Source organism: Sorex fumeus, unplaced genomic scaffold (assembly GCF_029834395.1).
Source record: "Sorex fumeus unplaced genomic scaffold, SorFum_2.1 ptg000122l, whole genome shotgun sequence".
Taxonomy (NCBI): Eukaryota; Metazoa; Chordata; class Mammalia; order Eulipotyphla; family Soricidae; genus Sorex; species Sorex fumeus.
In genome coordinates this window covers 63,311,797-63,331,632 of record NW_026606179.1, presented here as the reverse complement: position 1 = coordinate 63,331,632, position 19,836 = coordinate 63,311,797, and the positions used below count along the sequence as shown (strand labels likewise).

At 62.8% G+C, this 19,836-nt stretch overlaps 2 protein-coding genes across 2 annotated transcripts; both read right to left on the bottom strand.

The window, feature by feature from the left end:
• Positions 1 to 4,154: 4,154 nt before the first annotated feature.
• RPL13 (ribosomal protein L13) lies at positions 4,155 to 5,127 on the bottom strand. The gene is made up of 3 exons (XM_056135591.1): positions 4,845 to 5,127; positions 4,414 to 4,644; positions 4,155 to 4,333 (listed from the first exon to the last, which is right to left on the bottom strand). The coding sequence occupies exons 1-3, from the start codon at positions 5,088 to 5,090 to the stop codon at positions 4,175 to 4,177; spliced, it is 636 nt and encodes a 211-aa protein (XP_055991566.1). The 5' UTR covers positions 5,091 to 5,127; the 3' UTR covers positions 4,155 to 4,174.
• A 1,773-nt stretch (positions 5,128 to 6,900) lies between these two features.
• Positions 6,901 to 19,397, bottom strand: SPG7 (SPG7 matrix AAA peptidase subunit, paraplegin). Its single transcript, XM_056135583.1, has 17 exons — positions 19,198 to 19,397; positions 17,449 to 17,551; positions 16,059 to 16,148; positions 15,703 to 15,944; positions 15,425 to 15,564; positions 14,659 to 14,761; positions 13,565 to 13,690; positions 13,306 to 13,468; positions 12,942 to 13,115; positions 11,237 to 11,361; positions 10,630 to 10,732; positions 9,917 to 10,027; positions 9,085 to 9,200; positions 8,779 to 8,935; positions 7,830 to 7,996; positions 7,656 to 7,733; positions 6,901 to 7,280 (listed from the first exon to the last, which is right to left on the bottom strand). Exons 1-17 carry the CDS (start codon positions 19,372 to 19,374, stop codon positions 7,095 to 7,097), a joined length of 2,361 nt encoding a protein of 786 aa, XP_055991558.1. The 5' UTR covers positions 19,375 to 19,397; the 3' UTR covers positions 6,901 to 7,094.
• Positions 19,398 to 19,836: the final 439 nt, after the last annotated feature.

Below are 19,836 nucleotides of genomic sequence, written 5' to 3'. Positions count from 1 at the left end.
CCTCCAGGGTCGCGGACCAAGGGCAGCTGGGGGGCCGCAAGCTCCCAGCAGGTCCGACTGGATGCAGGTGCATCCTGCACCTCTGGCCTCTTGGCTGCAAAGGGCAGCAGGCGCGGGGGCCGCAGCCCGCCTGAACCATCTGCTCCAGTCGAATCAGTCGAGTCGCTGGTGGGAGGCAAAACGACCTCCTTGCTGATTTCTGCCTAAAACGGGCGCTGACCGGCTGGAGGGTCCAGCAGGTGAGGCGCGCGATCGGGCGAGTGCCCCCTGCCGGCCAGATGCACACCTGCCGGGCAGCAAGTGCGGGCCCAGGGTCAGGGCCGAGGACAGCGACCCCCAGCCCCCAGGAGCTGGGGCCTGGCTCAGGGCTCTGGGGTGCCCGGGAGTGCCAGCATGAAGCTCCCTCCTCGGGCGGCATGAGCAGGAACTCTTCCTGCTGACCCCCGGCTGCCTGGCAGACATCACCCCCTCCGTGCAAATGAGGGAACAGGGGCCTCCGGGGTCCCGGGGGGACACTTCAGCGGCTGGAGCAGCAGGCCCGGGGGTGGGAGGAGGGAGAGGAAGAAGAGAGAAGGGGTAAGGGAAGGTGGAGGGAGAGAGGGAGGGAAGAGGCAAAGCGGGAGCGGAGGGGTGGGGTGAAGGGGAGGTGGGGAGCAGTGAGGGAGTGAGCACAGGAGCCCTGGGCTGGCCTGGGGGTGGGGCTTCCCACGGACCCTCAGTGACCAGCCCCCAAGCAGCAGATGCAGGAAATGAGACTCCTCAGAACATTCTGTTATTGTGAAGAGACGGATGACACATGTTCCTTGTTATTGGAAAGCCAGTCAGCAAGCGTAGATAAAGAACGAACAGGAAAGCACCCGGCGCAGACACCAGCCCTATCCACGTCGGCCCCTTCGGCCCCTTCAGTCGTCCTGACCATCCTGCTTGGTGGGGTGGGGTATGGTCACTGCATCCCTGTGCTGACCGTTTCTTCTCTCCCTACTCTCGCTGCTCCTCGGGGCTCCATGCTCCGGGTGCCCTCTGTGCTGGGTCCTTAGGCTCAGGGCCTGGGGAGCAGCAAAGCCCCGGCGCTGGCTTGCAGTTGCACCCCCTGGCCAGTGACCGTCTAGGCAGAGGGGGTATTCTGCCCCTAGAGTCCGGCCCAGGGCACAGCTGTGGATGGCCCTGGGGACTGGCTGGCTTTGGCTCAGAGCAGCGTGTGTGCTGTGTGGACACCGTTTGTGAATGTGCTGAGAGGCCCACCTGGTCCTGTGGGCAGCTGTGGACATGGGTCCCTCTGGTCTCTGAGGCTGGCAGAGTCCCTTCTCATTATGCTGCCTATCAGGGTTGCACACAGACCACCATGGCCAGCCTCAGGTCCCCCAGCCCACAGCCAAGTGACAGGGTTCCTTCTCTTTGGCAAGATGAACACAGCCTGCCAGGAACTGCAAGGAATCCAGTCACGGGGCTGGAGCACAGCAGGGAGGGCACTTGCCCGGCAGGCAGCTGACCAGGGTCCAATCCCTGGCATCCCATGTAGTTCCCTGAGCCCATCAGGAGTGATCCTGAGTGCAGAGCCAGGAGTAACCCCCAAGCACTGCTGGTTGTGGCCCAAAGACAACAAATTAAGAAGGAAGGCGGAGTCAGGCTGCGGTGCAGAGATGAAGCTCTTTTAGGAAGAGGCAGGGGAGGGGAGGTGCTCGTGGTTATAAAGGGCACCTGGAGGCCTGGAGCAGCATTTATGACAGTGCTCCTCTGAGAACCACTGGGCTGGGAGAATGCTCATTGGCTGCGGTGACCAAATTCCAGAAGTTGCCCTGCTCTCTCAAACTCCAGGGTCCTCTGCTTGCTGGACACAGCCCTGAGGGTCCCAACTTAGGAGCCACAGATAAAGACAAGAGACTGTCAGATGAAGGCAGACCAGGGGCTGGAGTAATAGCACAGTGGGTAGGGTGTTTGCCTTGCATGCAGCCAACCTGGGTTCAATCCCCAGCATCCCATATGGCCCCCTGAGTACCACCAAGAGTGATTCCTGAGTGCACCAGCCAGGAGTAACCCGTGAGCATCACCAAATGTGACCCAAAATGTTAAAAAAAAAAAAAAAAAAGCCAATCTGTGATTGCTAAGATTTTAACCTATGTAAATAAGTAAAACCCTTCAATACAATACAGCAAAATGATTATTCTCACGTAAGGTTTTTTTTTGCTTTTTGGGTCACACCTGGCGATGCACAGGAATCAGCCCTGGCAGTGTTCAGGGAATCATATGGGATGCTGGGAATCAAACTCGGGTTGGCCACGTGCATGGCAAACACCCTACCCGCTGTGCAAGTGAGCTTTTAACTCTGGAATCTAAAATATATTGCATTAAATTTTGTTTTCTAGGAGCTGGAGCAATAGCACAGCAGGCAGGGCGTTTGCCTTGCACGCAGCCAACCTGGGTTTGATTCCAGCATCCCATATGCTCCCCTGAACACTGCCAGGGGTGATTCCTGGGTGCAGAGCTCTGTGCATCGCTGGGTGTGACCCAAAAAGAAAACAAAAACAAAACATGAAAGCAGGCAGACAAGGCAGAGAGGAAGAAAGACAAGACAGACTGAGACAGAGGGACCAGCCTCTCCTGTCTGCTGCCCGCTTGCTCTGCCCAGTCAGGCGGTGGGTGGGGCTGCCCCATCCCTGTCTGTCCTGCTCCCCAGTGCAGCAGACAGCGCCAGCTTTGATGATATTCTGGGCATCTTCCATCCTGGCCCAGTTCTCTCCCTCTGAGCAGCTCCATGCTGAGGGCTGAAGGGCAGGGGTAGGCGCCCAGCAAGGAAGGAGACCTTGGCTTGCCTGCTGGGTCTGTGGGTCTTCCAGGAGGGGTATCAGGGACTCTGCAGCCAGTGCTCAACATGGTAGGTGCTTGGGTCTGGGGACCAGCCTGTCCTCAGTCCTGAGGTGAGCCCAGGGAGGAATGTGGAAGGCTTCTCGGCACATGCAGTTGATGTTTCTTCGGTCCCACTTAGCAATATGCTGTATGTGGCACCATACCCATCACTTCCTTGTGGAGCGGTGCCAGGACTGCACCCACACACTCAGGCCCAGCATCAGGAGTCCTCCCTACACTGTTTCGAGTACGTACTTGGGCTGGAGTGATAGCACAGCAGGCAGGGCGTTTGCTTTGCACGTGGCCGAACCGGGTTCGATTACCAGCATCCCATACGGTCCCCTGAGCACCACCAGGAGTAACTCCTGAGTGCAGAGCCAGGAGTAAGCCCTGTGCCTTGCGGGGTGTAACCCAAAAAAGCAAAAAAAAAAAAAAAAGCACATACTCTATTTAAGGGGGTGGGGTTAGCAGAGACAGCAGTTACATGGGGCCAACCCTAGACCGCGGCTCTGGCCCCCAAGCAACACCAGGGGGATCCCTAAGTGCAGAGCCAGGAGTAACTGTCAAGCATTGCCACGTGTGGCCCAAAACCCAAGCACCAAGTTTTAGAAAAGCGGAAAGCAACAACAGGGTAGGGGGTATTTGTCTTGCACACAGCTGATCTGGGTTTGATCCCTGGCCTCCAGGAATGATCGCCAAGGAGTGACCCAAGACCAATTAAAGCTGTCCCTGAACCGTCATACTTCATCCTCCCTCCAACAATTCCCACGACTCTATAATAAAGCGCGAAACTCAGCCAACAGAAACCCGACAAGGCATGTTTTGGGCTGGAGGTCCAGCGGCTTAGGTGCCGGCCTTACCTGAGGCTGTCCCTGAGCAGGCCGGGCACAGGGCTTGAAGGGTGTTGTGGATCCTGCCCTACCACAAGATCTCTCCACCCGAGGGGGCCCCGTTTGGGAAATGTTCCCACCAGGGATTGAGGCAGAGGCTGTGCTGGTGTGCACACACCCGGCAGGCTGGGCCCTTCCTGGCGTGAGCTCACCCTGGCCCCCAGGCAGCACTGTGGCCTCCCCTGCCCAGGTACTCCGCGTGTGAAGGTGTGACCCAGTAGCCCTTACGCAGGCCCCACACCGAGGGAGACGGGCGTGGTCCCTGCATCCGAGTGCTAGAGGAACAGGCAGGCCACCCCGGAGAGGCTCCTCTGGGGAGCAGGAGGAGCCCCCGAGGCGGGAAGCAGTGAGGCCGACCCCCGCCCACACAGCACCGTCTCCCGCGCCAGCAAGCGACCAAATAAAGCTCGTGCACAGGGCCCGGGTCCAAACAGGGACTTTTATTTCTTCTTCTCGACATCCTGCTCGGCAGCTTCCTTGGCCCTTTTCGCCCGGATGCCGAAGAGCCGGGCGTTGGCCCGGGCCATGCGGAGGCTGGCGAAGGCCTTGAACTTCTTCTCCTCCTCCGTGATGACCCTGGCCTTCTCCTTCTTGTAGACCTGCGCGGGCGGGGGGAGTCGCGTGAGCCGGGGACGCTCCCGGCCCGAGGGGCGCCCGCAGCCCCGGCCCGGGCACCTACGTTGCGAATGGGCATGACGGGCCCGGTCAGCTGCGTGGCCAGCTTCAGCTCCTCGGCCGAGCTGTCGCCCTTCTTGGGGGCGGCGGGCCGGCGCGGGAAGAGGATGAGCTTGGAGCGGTACTCCTTGAGCCGCTGCACGTTGGCCTGCAGGGACTCGGTGGACTTGTTGCGGCGCCGCGGGTCCACGGCGATGCCCAGCGTGCGCGCCACCTTCTTGTGGATGCCGGCCACCTGCGGGGCGCGCGGGCGGGGCGGGTGAGCGGGCGGGCGGGCGGGCGGCGCGCGCGGGCGCGGGGTCGCCGGCCGGCGGGCCGTCAGCGGGAAGGGTTCGAGCTGCTTTCAGCACGGCGCTCAGCGATTCCGGAGACGCTCATCACGCGGCCGCCGCCCCCCCCCGCCCGCCCGCCCCGGCCCGCGTCGCCCGCACTCACCCGCAGCTCCTCCAGGCTGAAGCCGCGGCCGGCGCGCACCTTGGTGTGGTAGCGCACCGTGGGGCAGCGCACGACGGGCCGCACCGGGCCGGCCGCGGGCCGCGGGGCCAGGCGCCGCGCCTTGGCCTGGCGCGCCTTGCGCCTGCGGACCTTGCGCGCCGGCTGGTTGAACCACGTGGCCACGCGCCGCTGCCAGTCCTTGTGGAAGTGCGGCTTGAGGATCATGCCATTGCGGCTGGGCGCCATGGCGGCGGCGGCGGCGGGGGCCTGCGCGGCGGGACGGGCGGACAGTCAGCGCCCGCCGCGCCCTCGGGGCCGGCGGCGGGCGGCGGCGGGGCGCGGGGCGCGGGCGCGGGGGCGCGGGGAGCGGGCGCGGAGGCGCGGGGGCGGCGGGCGGACGCGGGGGGACTCGGATGGACGCGGATGGCGCCGGCGCCCGCACTCACCTGCGCGCGGGCGGAAAGGCCGGCCGAGAGCTGCCGCGGCCGCGAGGCACCCGGGAGGCGGCGCGCCCGGCCAATCAGGAGCGCCGCGCGCGCCGGCCAATGGGCGCCGCGCCCGGCGGAAGTGACGTCCGCTCCCGGCGGGCCCCGCGCGGGCCGACCTGGCGGCGCGCCCGCCGCCGCCGCCGCGCGACGTGGCGCTGCCCGCGGCCTCCTGCGCCCGTCCCCGCGCGCCGGAAGCCCGACGTCGTCTCGCGCGAGCGAGAGCCTCGGCCGCAGGCCCCGGCGCGACCCCCTGGGGAGGCCGGCCGGGCGCGGGACGTGCGTGCCCCGCGCGCACCCGCCCTGGCCCCCGACCCCGGCCGCGTCGCGGGGGGGCGGGCGGGTGCGGATTCGAGACTGGCACGTCAGGGCTCCGCCCGTCGACGTTCTGCGCTTTCCGAGCCACGCCGGGGTTGTTGGTGGACGCGTCCGCTCTCGGACACGTGCTGGGGGCCTTGGCCTGCACGCGGCCGACCCCCGGGCTCGACCCCAGCACCCCGTAGCGCCCCCGGCACCGCCGCGAGGGGCTCCCGTGGGGCCGGGTGCTCCCCCGACCTTTGACTGACCTCACCGGGACCCCCAGCGCCCGTGGACGCCGAGCGCCTCTCTTCCCCCAAGGCCTGTGTCCGAGACCTCCGCACCCGCAGGGCAGAGACGCCCCTGAGCGGTGTCAGACTCTGCTGTGCCCGCGCGCCCCGGCCGCCTTGGCGGAGGGGCAGAGGCAACTGCCAGAGAAGTGTCGCTCCTCCTCAAGACCCCCACGGGGGGCTGGCAGCTGCCTGGAGGCACACTTAGACGTCAGTGTGCCCGGGCGTTGGGTGGCAGAGGGTGACCCCCGTGGAGCAGGCAGTGAAGGGAAGGCACCCGAGTGTCCTGCCCCCTTGTCCCACTGAGACTGGCAAGTGAGCTGTCAGAGCGTTGAGGGCAGGGGCTCTAGAAGGGGTCGGGCCAGGGAGGGGCCGGAGGATAGAGCAGGTCTAGTAGTGGCCGACTCAGTTCGATCCCTGGCATCCCCTGTGGCCCTCCAAGCTCCGCCAGGAGCAACCCCTGAGCATTGCTGGGTGTGACCCAAGAGGCAAAGAAATAAGACCAGGGCAGGGCTTATGGAAGGGACTGGACACATCCACATCAGCACAGCATAGACGCCCTGTGTCCCCAAGTCCCATGCTCACCTCAGGCAAGGATCTGAGGTCAGGTACAGAGGAGAGGCCCTCCTCGCCCACCCAGCCAGCGTGCCCCACCCACTAGTGTGTCCCAGGTCTCCTGAGTGGGAGCTGCCACATGGACCGGGTCGGCCCACAAAATGGTGCTGGAGCCAGAGCGATAGTACAGCAGGAGCGATACCAAGTACACACACACATGCACACACACGCACGCACACACACACACACAGTAAATGCAGCTCTGAGGCCATGAGGCCAGCAGCCAGACGAGGCAGCAGCAGGGAGGGACAGGCCTAAGGCCCAGGCTCAGCAGAAGGAGGGGGTCTACGGCAGGACCATCAGCCACTATACATCCTTCATCCAGACTTTATTTGAAAGGCTCACGCGGGCCCCCCAGAACTGTCCCTGAACTGTCCCGCCTAGGCCGCAGAGCGGCACAGTGCATGAGGCAGCCACACAAGAGTAGGTGCTAGACCCGGATCTGGGGCCCAGCCTGACGCGTGCATCTGAGGACGGCCCAGCTCAAGCAGGCTGGGGGCTCTGAGGTCCCTTCCCTGAGGTCCTGTGAGCAGCACCTCCGTCGCAGGCAGTGAGGCTGAGTATCACGGGGGTCCACTGTGGGGACCGTGGCGGCTCTCCCCCTCATCCCCGGCATCCTGCCTGTCCCTCTCGGCATCGAGCCAGCGCTGCGGCATGATCATCTTCTTGGGGCCGTGGGGAGGCGGGCCGACGAGGGCCTCAATGTCCTCGTAGTTGATGACTTCCTTCTCCAGCAGGGCGCTTGCCAGCTAGAACAGGCAGGCAGTGTGAGCACAGACAAAGCCCGGACAAGAGCGCTTTGAGGGTGGGGAGGGGGGGCCGGCAGTGCACGCCAGAGCCCTCTGCCCATCTGGGTGGTCCAGCCCAGCTGCCGCAGGGAACTTCCCTCCCGCCCTTCCACATCGCTCCTTATTGGGGGGCGACATCCATTTCCTGTGTGGGGGGAGGCTGGGCCCTAGACAGCTCCCTGGAAACTGGAGAGATGGGGAGCTGGCCGTGAGGTTTAAAACTTGGGCTTCACGGTCTGGAAGGAAGGTGGTGTCTTTCCTGCGCTGAATGTCTGGAGCCACGAGTGATGGAACTGGGGGCCACCCGCCCACTAGGAGGGTCCACACCGGCCTCACCGCCTGCAGCTTGTCCAGGTTGTCCTGCAGCACCTGCTCCGTGTGTCTGTAGGCCTGGGCCACCAGCAGCCTGGCTTCCTGACGGTGGAGAGAAGAGACGGTCATGGCTGCCAGACAGACTCCGAGGAGGGCATGTTCCCTGGGTCCCGGGATGGGCAGGGGCTGCGCACTCACGTGGTCCATCATCTGCTGCAGGCCCTGGCTGAAGGGGCGTCGCCCGATGCCCGCCACAGCCTCCTGCGCGTCAGGGAAGGACACGGGCCCAATGCTCGGCGCCATCCCAAACTGCCGTACCATGGAGTAGGCGATGCGGGTGACCCTCCTGAGGTCATCCTGAGCCCCTGGGCATGAGGGCAAGGACAGGCTGCTTTGTAGGGCTCAGGCCCCTCGCCCAGGACTCCTCTTTCTTCCACATGGGCCCTGAAGATGCCTGGTGCCAGCGTGGTCACTACTTCTGTCCTGCTCCCCAGAAACTGACCCTAAGTGTACTCCTTTGTTCACGACAGTGACTCCCCAGTGCTGGCCAACAAAGGAAGGTGCTTCGTCCTGGTTAGCGGCAGGCCAGCCCCTCTGCGGCCTTGGTCTGTGCAGGAGACCAGGGAGGAGGTGCCACATGGTCCCTCAAGCATCGATGACCATTGTGACCTCTGAGCTCCCAGTCGGGAGACCCTGAGCACTGCCGGGTGTGGCCCCAAGCCAAAATAAATCACTAAGTTTTGGTTTTTGGGCTGCACCCAAAACCAAAATTAATTTTGTGTTTTGGGCCACACCCGTAGTCCTCAGGAGTTACTCCTGGCGGGCTTGGGGGATCAAACCTGGGTTGGCCATGTGCAAGGCCAAATGCCTTACCCACTGTATTACCTCTCCAGCCCCTAAATCTTAAATAAAAGGAAAGAGTGAGCCGGAGTAACAGCACAGAGAGCAGGGCATTTGCCTTGCACGCGGCCAACCTGGGTTCCATCCCCAGCACCCCATCTGGTCCCCAGAGCCCACCAGGAGTGATCCCAGAGCAGAGTCAGCTCGGAGCCTCACCAGGTGTGGCACAAAACGCACCCCACCAAAAACAAGCATGCTGGCAAGCAGGCAGGGGTGGGAGCACAGCGAGTCCACCCAGGATGCTCACCAGAGGTGACCTTGTTGAAGGAGATGGCTTCAGCCGCGCGGCCACCCAGCGCCATGCACATGCGCTCAAACAGCTGCTCCTTGGTGAAGAGGTGCTGGTCCCGGGGCAGCATCTGAGTGAAGCCCAGCGCAGCGTTGGTGCGCGGCGCAATGGAGACCTGCAGGTGGGCCGTGGTGAGCCAGAGTTGGGGGCACAGAGCAGAGACCCCCGACGGGCCCGAGGAGGCGCTGGCCCCCCAGAGGCACCTGAAGAAACTCTTGAGCCTGACAGACAAGGAAAGTGCCGCCGGCCACCACCACCCCTCACCTTTGTCACTGCCTCCGTGTGCTCCAGCAGCCAGCCCACCAGCGCGTGGCCCGATTCGTGGAATGCCACCACCTTTTGCTCCTCCTTGGACAGGATCTGGCTCTTCTTGGCGGAGCCTGAGTGAAGCGCAGAGGCAGAGCTCACATCGCCCTTTTCTCACACAGGGAGCCCGGCTGTGAAGCCACAAGCGCCAGGTGGGGCCCTGCACACCGCCACACACGCCTCCTGCTCCCTGGGGCAGATCTGTAGCAGTTCAGTTCTTACACACACACACACACACACACACACACACACACACACACTCTCTCTCTCTCTCTCTCTCTCTCTCTCTCTCTCTCTCTCTCTCTCTCTCGGATACTCTGTGCTGTGACTCCCCCCTCCCCCACCCTCGGCCCCAGATCCACCCTCCGCTGAGTGGACAGGCGCTTTGACGACATGGGGCCATGGAAGCTTCCAGGCACCCAAGGATAGTTTCGAAAGCCCACAGACGCCTCTGAGCAGTGCTCATCGGTCCCCAGCTCAAGGAGCTTCAGCCCAGGCTGCACTGGAGAGGAGCGTCGTGTACTCCTTGGCCCTCCTAGGACCAGTCTGTCGGGGCTCCGTGGGGACACTGCAGGCTCTGCCCCACCTGTGAGGGACTCTGCCCGTCTAGGGGGCTCTGCGGGCTGCACTGGGGGGCCGAAGGTGCTTTTGCTTCTGTTGGACTTGTGTCTGCTTTACCCCTGGGGCTCTGCAGGCGCCGCCAACACTGTCCCTGTTCCTCTCACGTCTGCCTCTGCACAGGACTGCCCCAGCCTGCTCCCTCCACCCCACCTTCTCTAGGGCCCCGTACCAGCAATGACTCGCTCCACGGCGTACTCGAAGTTGGAGGTGTGTACAGCCGAGTGTCCCTCCCGTGCGGCATGCAGGGCTGCTTCATTGCAGATGTTGGCGATGTCCGCACCTGTCACGGGCGGCCCGTGTTCTCAGCAGGGACGAGGACCGGGGGTGGCCTGTGTCCTCAACAGAGACAGGGACCCAGGGTGGCCCATGCTGTCAGCACAGGACAGGGACCCGGGGTGGCCTGTGTCCTCAGCAGGGACGGGGCCCCAGGGTGGCCTGTGTCCTCAGCATAGGACGGGGACCTGTGGTGGCCTGTGTCTCAGCAGGGACAGGGACCCAGGGTGGCCTGTTTCCTAGCAGGGACGGGGACCCAGGGTGGTCTGTGTCCTCAGCACTGGGAGAGGGGCACGTGCAGAAACGTGCAGGTGGCTTATGTCTCAGCCTGAGACCACATCACAGCCACCAGACCAAGGACCTTGCGGTGCTGTCACCCTGCCTTGGTCAGTGTCCAAGAGGTCTCGGCACCGAGTCTCGGCTCTGTCAGTGCTGTGGCAACAGAAGGTGGCTTAGCAGCCATGAGACTCTTGGCTGGTAACAGAACAGAAGGGAAAGAGGCCCCTAGCAAGAGGGTCTCTGACAGGGATGCGGGGCCTCTGAGGGATGATTCCCCAGGAGGGGCTGGCCCAGGGGGCAGTGCTTGGGGAGCCTCCCGCACCCGCATACCACTGAAGCCGGGCGTCAGCTCCGCCAGGCGCTGTGAGTAGAAGCCGCTGGTGCGAAGCAGCTTCAGGCTCCGCAGGTGCTGCTCAAAGATCTCCCGCCGCTCCTGCAGAGCAGAACTGGGTCAGGGACTCCAGGGCTGGGGACGCAGCGGCAGCTCCTGACCAGCTCTCCCTCCAGCAGCCCCTGACACCTGCACCTTCCAGACCCCAGAGCAGAGGGCTGAAAAGGCAGCACACGGCCATGCTGGGCACAATCCCAGCGCCACGTGACCCAGGAGTACGGTCCGAGACTGTGGGGTGTGGCCCCCGAACGAAAACTAGAGGTCCCGTCCTTGGGCCCGTGAGGCAGTAGCACGTCTCAGCGTGAGTGACGGCGGAGGCTGCCCTGCCACAGCCACCGCGCAGGGCTGGGCAGGCGCCTCCTTGAGCCCCACTAGCGATGGAGCCCCCAGACTCCAACTGGAGGACATGCCACAAGCCCCAGCAGGACAGGCTAAACAAGAAAGCAGTCTCATACTTCCCTCCTCGGCCTGGATTTAGGGATTCTGCTAGAAAAGTCCACCCAACCCCGTCTGGCTGAGCCCAGACGCGCTGGCCAGGGGTCACACCTGCAGTGTGGGGAGGTCGATGAACACGTGCCGGTCCAGGCGGCCTGGCCGCAGCAGCGCATTGTCCAGGATGTCGGCACGGTTGGTGGAGGCCAGCACAATCACGTGGTCCGCAGTGCCCATCCCTGTGGACAGAGCAGGACTCAGGACAGTGTCCCCCCGGGGAGGAGCGGAGCAGGCAGTGTCTGCAGGGAATGGCAAGTGTCTGCCACCCAGCACCAGGTGCCCAGACGACTCCAGAGAGCCCTCCGCGTCCGTGTCTACACCAGCATCCTTGGACTCGAGCCGACCATCCAAGTTCTGGCCAATGCCCTGCACAGCAGGCATGGACACCGAGGGAGTCTACAGCAGTGGCCATAGCACAGCAGGGGGCACCTGCCTTGCATGCAGCCAACCCTGGTCAGATTCTCGGTATCCCATATGGTCGGTCCCCTGAGCACTGCTGGGAGTTCTCCCGAAAAAACAAACCAACAAACATATAAGCAGTGACAAAAAAAAACAAACCTGCATTCAAGTAGAGAACGCAAAGCTTCAGGCACAAGACAGAAGGGCATGACCTCCTGTCGGCCGAGTCTCCCTGCACAACCATGATGTGTGCTGAGCTTGACCCGGGTCAGTGTAGGGGCCACAACCGGGTGACAGAGGCTCACTGACATCTTCAGATGGACAGGAACAACTGATCCCTGCACTAGTCCCACTTACATGTGAGGCACGTCAGCCACACCACAGTCACACACCGCTGGAGGCTATGCTGACCAGACATCTGAACCATGGCTGTGTCTGTGGTCACCCAGAAGGGCCTTTTCTAATGAACCCAGGTACTCCCTAACTTGGAAGCTGGCAGAGATCCACGCGTGGGGAGGAAACCAACCACCAAGTGTCCCCCGTGGGCTTGGTGGTCATGCAGGCTGCCCCAGCTGATCGGGAGGAAGGGTCCTGTCCTCCCTCTGATACCCGGTGAATGAAGCGGCCCCTCAGGCAGAACAAGGGTCCTTCAGACCCGCGGCAGGCTGCGGCGCAGCTGTGTGGACACACAAAGGCCCAGTGTGCCGGGCCGGCCCCAGGCAGCCCGTGCGGAAGTGGCCTGGAGCACACAGGAGCGTGGCTGCCACTGGCCTGCTCAGGAAGTGGCACTGCAGGAGCGTGCCAACGTGTCCGCAGATCCGAGCTGCCGGGAGTCAGCCGGGGGGCGCCCAGCAGCCTGTCCAGGCACTAGGCAACCAGAGCTGGCGAGAGACCACAGGTGTCAGGGAAGCAGGAACAGAGCCTGCTGGGGTTGGCCCATGTGGACCCCAGCACCACCTTGGCCCCCTCTCCTCTCCTGACAAGAGGGCACGCAGCAGGCACGTCAGCACACTGCTCTGAGCACGGGGGCGGGGCCAGATGACCTCACTGCCCCCGCCACTCAGACCCCTGCCTCCCCTTGCCACCGCCGCCCCGATGGTCTTCCTTCTGCTCCTTGGTCTGCTTTTGCTTTGGGGCCACTCTCAGCTCTGTGCTCAGGGTCACTCCTGACCGGGCTTGGGGCCTGAGCACGTCCCAGCTCACTGCCGCACGTATCCCTCAAGCTGAGTCGTGAGAACAACGAGAAGACAGCTCGTTCTGCAGGGCAATGCTGCTCCCAGCCGTTACCTAAAACGGCCCCCAGCTGCACAGGAGCAAAGGGAGTGGGCAGCCCAGCCCCGGCAGGTGGCCACTCACTGACCGTCCATCTCCACCAGCAGCTGGTTGAGCGTCTGCTCCTCCTCGGTGTTGGAGAAGCCGGACATGGTGGTGGAGCGCTTCTTGCCCACGGCGTCAATCTCGTCAATGTACACGATGCAGGGCGCCCGGGCCCGGGCTTCCTTGAAGAGGCTCCGCACGCGTGCAGCACCGAGGCCTGTGCTTGCCAAAGGGACGGGCAGCTTCAGAGAAACCCCGCTCCCCACGAGCACGCGGGTCCGGGGCACTCCCTGGGCACAGGACCCACAGATACACCCCCAGAGCACGATCCCGGGGATCCGGGACACTGTGACCTCTCCGGGGCGGGCGTGTGTGACGCAGCCATCAGCAACACCCAGGCCACCCACCTCCAATGACCTCCACGAACTCGGGGCCAGCCATCGCCAGGAAGGGCACTTGGGCTTCTGTGGCCACCGCCTTGGCCAGCAGCGTCTTCCCACAGCCAGGGGGGCCGAGCAGCAGCGCCCCCTTGGGGACCTTGGCGCCGAGCTGCAGGAAGCGGTCGGGACTCTGAAGAAAGACGGGGCGCAGAACACGGGCTGGCTAGGCTCTGGCAGAAGCCACAGCCGAGGGGGAGCCCGCCCCGGCACGCAGCACCCACCGCACCTTCAGGTAGTCCACAAACTCTTTGACTTCCAGTTTGGCTTCATGCATTCCTGCCACGTCTTTGAAGCTGACCCCTTTCCCCGACTTGCCATCAACGATGGTGAAACGGGCCATTTTGAGCTGGTTCTGGGCAGGGCAGACAGGGCACAGGGGGTGAGTGCGCCCCTGCCCACATGCCTGGACAGCCACTGGCACACACAGAAGAGGCTCTCATCACACCTCTGGTCACGAGCAAGCGGCCTGTCCCCTAGTAAGCCCCTGGGGCCAGAGGACTGGTGACCCTGCCAGTCTCAGTTGGGGCCCTGGCACCATATACGACCTCGAGCATCAGCAGGGTCACCCCTGAGCAGACTCAGGACAAGTCCCTGAGCACTGCTGGGTGAGGCCCAAATACCACCCCCAGAAGCCCAACTCCTGGTGGTAGAACAGCCTCTCCTGGATTCCATCCCTGGCCCCACAATGAAAAAATTTAAAGAAAATTTTCCCCACACACTGGGTAACTAATTTGGTCTTTTTTTTTTTTTCTGGACCATACCTGGCTGTGCTCAGGGATCACTCCTGGCAGGCTCAGGGGATCATATGTGGTGCCAGGTTAGCCAAATGCAAGGTAAGTACCCTATCTGTTGTACCATTGCTCTGGCCCGCATCCTAGGTGTTTTTTTTTTTGCTTTTTGCTTTTTAGGTCACACCTGGCAATGCACAAGGGTTACTCCTGGCGGTGCTCAGGGGACCGTATGGGATGCTGGGAATTGAACCCGGGTCGGCCGCGTGTAAGGCAAGCGCCCTACCAGCTGTGCTATCGCTAAAACCCTCTAGGTTTTTCAGATCTTGTGAAAATCAGTGTTGTCTATGTGCTTCCTACTGTGATGCTCTTTTTGCTCCTGTTGCCCAGAGAGCTCTCTAGTGGGAGACAGCTCTGGGGTGGGAGAGCATTTGTAAAGTGAATTGGTTTTTTCAAAAAGATTTCTTGGCCTCTTTCCTGAGAGGGGAAACTGAAGTGCAATGACACCCAGTTGCTATGGACACAGCAGCACAAAGGTCCTGTCAGGGCGCAGGCACTTCCCCATGAAGGCCATGTGGGTCCCACCACTCACAAAAGCACCGAATCCTCCTTCCCGTCCTGTCATTCCAGTCAGACGGAAAATGTACCACAGGATGGCCAGGCCCACGGCGGTCATTCCCACGGCGTACAGTGCACTGCAGGGGGAGAGGGAACTCAGCAGGCAAGTGACTGGAATGTACCTAGTTTCTTGGAGTCCAGTAGGGACTAATGGACTCTTCCTCCAGTGCTTCCGCAGTCATCTGGAGACAATGACCAAAGCACCATATCCGGGAAACCCGACCACACAGCCAAGCAGCAGGTTCCCTGAGGCAGCCAAGTGAGACATCACAGCACCCATGCAGGGCACTGCCTGCATAGCTGTCACATGCACCAGTCACCACACACCGTGACACACATCAGCCACGTACACGTTGTCACACAGTCACGCACACACTTGATACACATCAGTCATGCACAAGTTGTGACATGCATCAGTCACGAACATGGTCACACTCCTCAGTCACCCACACGGTGTGACACACATCACAGTATGCATATGCTGTCACACACGCCAACAGTCACCCACACTGTTGCAGAGCCTCACACATGCCGTCACACACGCACATGTAGTCACACATGCTCTCCTGCAAGCACACACGTTATCAAGCATACGCACGGACCCCATTCCCCTGAGGCAGCCCAAGGGCCCCTGCTACCACGTGCTACACAGGAAATTAGTGACAGCCCAAAGGCCCCACTTGAGCCCTGCCATGGCCACCAGCAGTGGCTGTGGGTGTCTCCCGAGGGTGACCACATACTTCCCAAAGAAGCCCGTGCGCTTGTAGGTCACGGGGATCCGGTCTCTGCCTTCGATGTTCAGCTCATCCTCAGCGGCTCGAAGCTTCTCTTCAAATTTGTCAATGTTTGCCACCTGCATCCGGTACGTCAGGGCCAGGCGCTGGGTGCAGTGAGCAGAGGCGTCACGAACACCCCAGGGCAGAGGCGGCAGCTCTTCCTGGCCGCCGCCCAGACATGGTGCTCTGTCCCCGCCAGGCAGTCACGCACACACTGTGATACACACCACGCACATACTCACCGGCCGCCCAAACACCACGGCTCCGGGGTGCAGGTACACCTCCACCACGTCACTCTCGGGCACCACCTGCACGCGCTGGACCTCGCCCTTGGCCAGCATCTCATGGACGAAGTCATTCCAGGAGATGTTGCCCCCGCTGGTGCTCAGGGCGTTGAGCAGGCTCATGACCACCGCGATGACGAAGAGTGTGCGCAGCCGCTCGCGGTACATCTGGTCCTCCCGCTCCCTGCGCCGCCTCCCTTCTGTGGAGGAGGCAAGGCCGCACGTCTCAGTCTGCCCCCCCAAAACAGGAATAAAAGACAAAGGCACAACGGGCAGGTGTCCCCTGCAGCTCCTCAGGCCAGCGGCAGACATACCCTCATCGTCCTCAGGGCCCTTCCCCTTGCCCTTCTCGCCACCCTTGGTCTTCTGCTTCATCCTCGAGGTTCTGAAGTAGTAAGTGCCACCTACAAGAAACCGGGGAGGGCACTTACAGCACAGCCCAGCGATACGGGGCTCAGGGCATGAAAGGGCACCTCGCAGGAGCAGCCCAGCAGGTGAGCGAACTCTCCAGCCATCATGAGGGAATGTCTGCGGGGAGGGAGCACTGCTGGGAGAGCCGGGCAGCACTCTGGGGCAGTGTTCCGCCTCACACGTGAGGCCCATGGCTGAGTCCCTGCAGCCCACGCAGCAGAAGATGCACATACACTGTGAACTGTGTCCTGGCACAGGGACCTGCCTCATGGCCCTGGACGGGCTCCAGAACATGCTGCCTGCCCCCTCCCGCCACCCCACATGCCGTGAGTCGCCGGAGCTGCCCCCTGGACACGATAGTCTCAACAAACAGCACAGGGAGGAGGGCACTGGTGCGCTGTCCTGAAGTCTCTGCCCAGAGGCTGGAGGAACAGACATCCCTGAACTGAATTCCCACCAGGAAGCAAGTTCTCTGTGCTGTTTCCAGAACCCGCTGGTGTGTCACACACACAGTCCCTCAGGATGGGTTTTGGTGGAGAGCCTCACACAGTGCCTGCGGGGATGGAGGGCCACTCCAAGCCCTCGGCTAGATGGGGGCAGCCCTGCTCAGGGGGTCACCAGGCGCTGGAACCAAACCAGAGTCAATGAGTCAAGCCCTGGGCGGCCAACCCAGGCCCACACAGTCCCCTCACAGCCACAGTATCCCTCAGTTCCCCAAAGTCCCCTTCATAGGCCCCACAGAGTCCTCATGGTCTCCTCGTCCCCTTCCTGTCCCCCCACAGACCCTGCCCAGTTCCCATGCACACGCTCACTGCAGCTCAGGGGCAGCTGAAAAATACAGCGGATGTATTCCAAGCAGCCAATTACTGCTCCAGACCAGATTCCTTTCCTCTGGTGCTAGGGATATGACCCAGAGCCTCATAAACACAAAACGTGTGCTCAACTGCTCGGTTACAGCCATGGACCTGAACAACAATTTTAAGATAATTATTAAAGTAATCGGGCTGGAGAGAAAGCACAGCGGGTAGTGCTCTTGCCTTGCACGCGGCCGACCCGGGTTCGATTCCCAGCATCCCATATGGTCCCTGAGCATCGCCAGGTGTGACCTTCCCCCACAGGCCCCCATGCCTCTCCACTCCCCAAAATAGAATGGCCGTGCAGACTGGTCATCGTCCCTCACATAAAGGGAGCACTAAAGCAATTTTGTATTTCTGCCCAGGTGAAAAAAGCAGTATTCTGATACACTGACAAAGGCTCAAAGGGCTGGTCCATCGTTCACCAGCAGGCACACACCTAAAAGTTTCCATAGTTGCACTGGATTCCGGATCAGATGCTGTTTCAACAACCATGCGAGGGTGCCCTCAAAGGTAGGGGTTAGCGATCGTAGCTGGAGGCTCTGGAAAAAGAAAGGAAAAAAGAAAGAACACAGGGTCAGAGTGACAGGACAGAGACACAGCTGACCCAGGCTCCAGAGCCCCACTGGGAGAGATCCATCCCTGAGCACTGAACCAGGAGTAAGCCCTGAGCACTCCTGGGTGGGTGTGGCCAACCAACAAAGAATGCAGAAGGTCGGCTAGTTCCAGCCCCACAGCACAGCAGCCAGAATGACACCCGGAGACATAGCTACGGCCGAGCGTTCTTGCAAACTTGTTTTTGTTCAAAGGACCAGGGAGATGGTTCAATGCAGAGGCCCATGTTGGGTGCCTGTCTCCACGTGGTCTCTGGAGATCCCTGAGCACTGATCCAGGAATATCCCCTAACAACTCTGAGCATGACCAACCTCATAAAGTTCTTTTCCCCCGTTGCGGCACCAGGGATCAAATCCAGGGCGTCACACATGCAAGACATGTGCTCTACCACCGAGTCACATCTATGGCCTGAGCATTATTGAAAGGTCGTTTTTGTTTTTTTTAGGTCACAGCCAGTGGTGCTCAGGGCTTACTCCTGGGATCTGTGCTTAGGTACCACACCTGGGAGGGCTCAAGGGACCGAATGTGGTGCTGGGGGTGGATCCAGGGCTGACAGCACGCAAACCGAGTGCCTCTTACCCCCCATACTTTCTCTCTGGCCCTACTGCAGAGTTTTGGCAAACATCAAAAGCAAGTAAGCGGGCCAATGCAACACACGAGTGTTGAGCACTGGTGCCATGATCCCCGGCGCAGGCCCACGGACTCAGGAGACACAAGACTTGACCCATTCCCCCTGGCGGTGGGGTCACCCACGTCACATCCAGAGGGAGAGCAGGACGCCAGCCTCCTCTCCAAAGTCCTGTCATCCTGAGTGTCTGAAGAGTTCCTGCCATCAGGGCCTGCTGTCAGTCTAATTCTCTCTACCCTTGGGCTGGCAATCACTCTTGATTCACTTTTCGTCTCTCTTTGGCTGACTCCTACTTTGCTCTGCCATAGGCAGGGGCGGCCCCTGCCGAGCGCTCTTTGGCAGTAAGTGGGTCACTGCCTTTTCCTGAAGCCGAGAAAGGCGCTTCCTGGCCCGTGCACCCCACGCCCGGGATGGGGGAGCCGGCCCCCCAGGAGTAGGGCCGAGGGCCCTCGGGAGCAGGATCCGCAGGGAATGGGCCCACACCAGCCTCCAGGCTGCTCAGGTGTGAGCTGCCCGCTCCGGCCTCACTTCCAACAGAGCCGGGCCGAAGTCGCGGTTCTCCGTGCAGGCCGGCGCCCGGGCGAGCCCAGGTCCTGCGCGGCAGGGCTGGCGCTCTACACCCAGTGCCTCCCCGTGCCAAGGCAATGCTTCTTCCTCCGCACAACACAAGAATGCAGACACAGACGCCGCACACGTCCGCCCGGGACTCTGCAAAGGGGCCCAGTCGTCTAAGGTGAGGGCTGCAGTCCGGCGTCACCAAGCCAGGTGGCCGGTGGGCGGGCACCCATCTCCGATCTGGCCCACGACGCGAAGTCCGCCCCGGAGACCCCGGGGGTCCGAGTCCGGGGAAAAGGCCGGGGCCTCCGGGGGTCTCCCCGGCGGGCAACGCCGCTGCGGGCCGAGAGGGGCGGCGCGCGGGGCTCCGGGCGCGGGGCCCGGCGTTACCTGCAGGGCTCGGCCTCCGGCCCCAGTAGGACCCAGCGGAGGCCTCGGGGCTGGGGACAGCCACGTCCTCTCGGCCCCGGCGGAGCTGCCCGCACTCCAGCTCCACCGCCGGCGCGGCAGCCTCCCGGGCCCCGCGGCCCGGTGCAGAGCGCGGAGCAGCAGCATCGCGGCCGCCATGTCGGCGCGCGAACTGCGCCTGCGCGCCCGGGGCCTCGGGGCGCCTGCGCAGTCGGGGCCTCGGGGGGCGCCTGCGCGGTCGGCGTCTCGGGGCGCCTGCGCGGTCGCGGCCTCGGGGGGCGCCTGCGCGGTCGGGGCCTCGGGGCGCCTGCGCGGTCCCGGCCGCTCCGAGCCCCTCGCCGCGCTGGGCGTCCGTCTGGGCGTTGGCGTCTTCGCGGGCGCGCCGGCCGCTCGGGTGCCCAGGGCCGGCTCGAGTGCCCTCAGTGCCGTGCGCGGCGCGGCCAGTGGAGCAGCGAGCTCCGCGCCCGGCCGGGATGCCTGCGGGGACCTCGCCCCGGGCGCCGCCGCCGGGCAGCGGGGCGCGAGGCGGGGCCGAGCGGGCGGCGGGCAGGGCGTCCCGTCCGCCGCGGCCTGGCGGGAGCTGGGTGCTGGGTGCTGGCCGCCTGCCCGGGAAGGCGCCTT

What these genes read in the sequence shown, in the direction of transcription:
- SPG7 (XM_056135583.1), bottom strand. Translation starts at nt 19,374, where the DNA reads ATGGCGGCCGCGATGCTGCTGCTCCGCGCTCTGCACCGGGCCGCGGGG. An exon ending in TCGACCTCCCCACACTGCAG is followed by an intron (nt 10,733 to 11,236) that starts GTGTGACCCCTG and finishes TCTGCTCTGCAG; the next exon opens with GAGCGGCGGGAGATCTTTGA. An exon ending in GCTGACGCCCGGCTTCAGTG is followed by an intron (nt 10,028 to 10,629) that starts GTATGCGGGTGC and finishes CGCCCGTGACAG; the next exon opens with GTGCGGACATCGCCAACATC.
- RPL13 (XM_056135591.1), bottom strand. Translation starts at nt 5,090, where the DNA reads ATGGCGCCCAGCCGCAATGGCATGATCCTCAAGCCGCACTTCCACAAG. An exon ending in TCAGCCTGGAGGAGCTGCGG is followed by an intron (nt 4,645 to 4,844) that starts GTGAGTGCGGGC and finishes CGCGCCCCGCAG; the next exon opens with GTGGCCGGCATCCACAAGAA. An exon ending in CCGTCATGCCCATTCGCAAC is followed by an intron (nt 4,334 to 4,413) that starts GTAGGTGCCCGG and finishes CCGCCCGCGCAG; the next exon opens with GTCTACAAGAAGGAGAAGGC.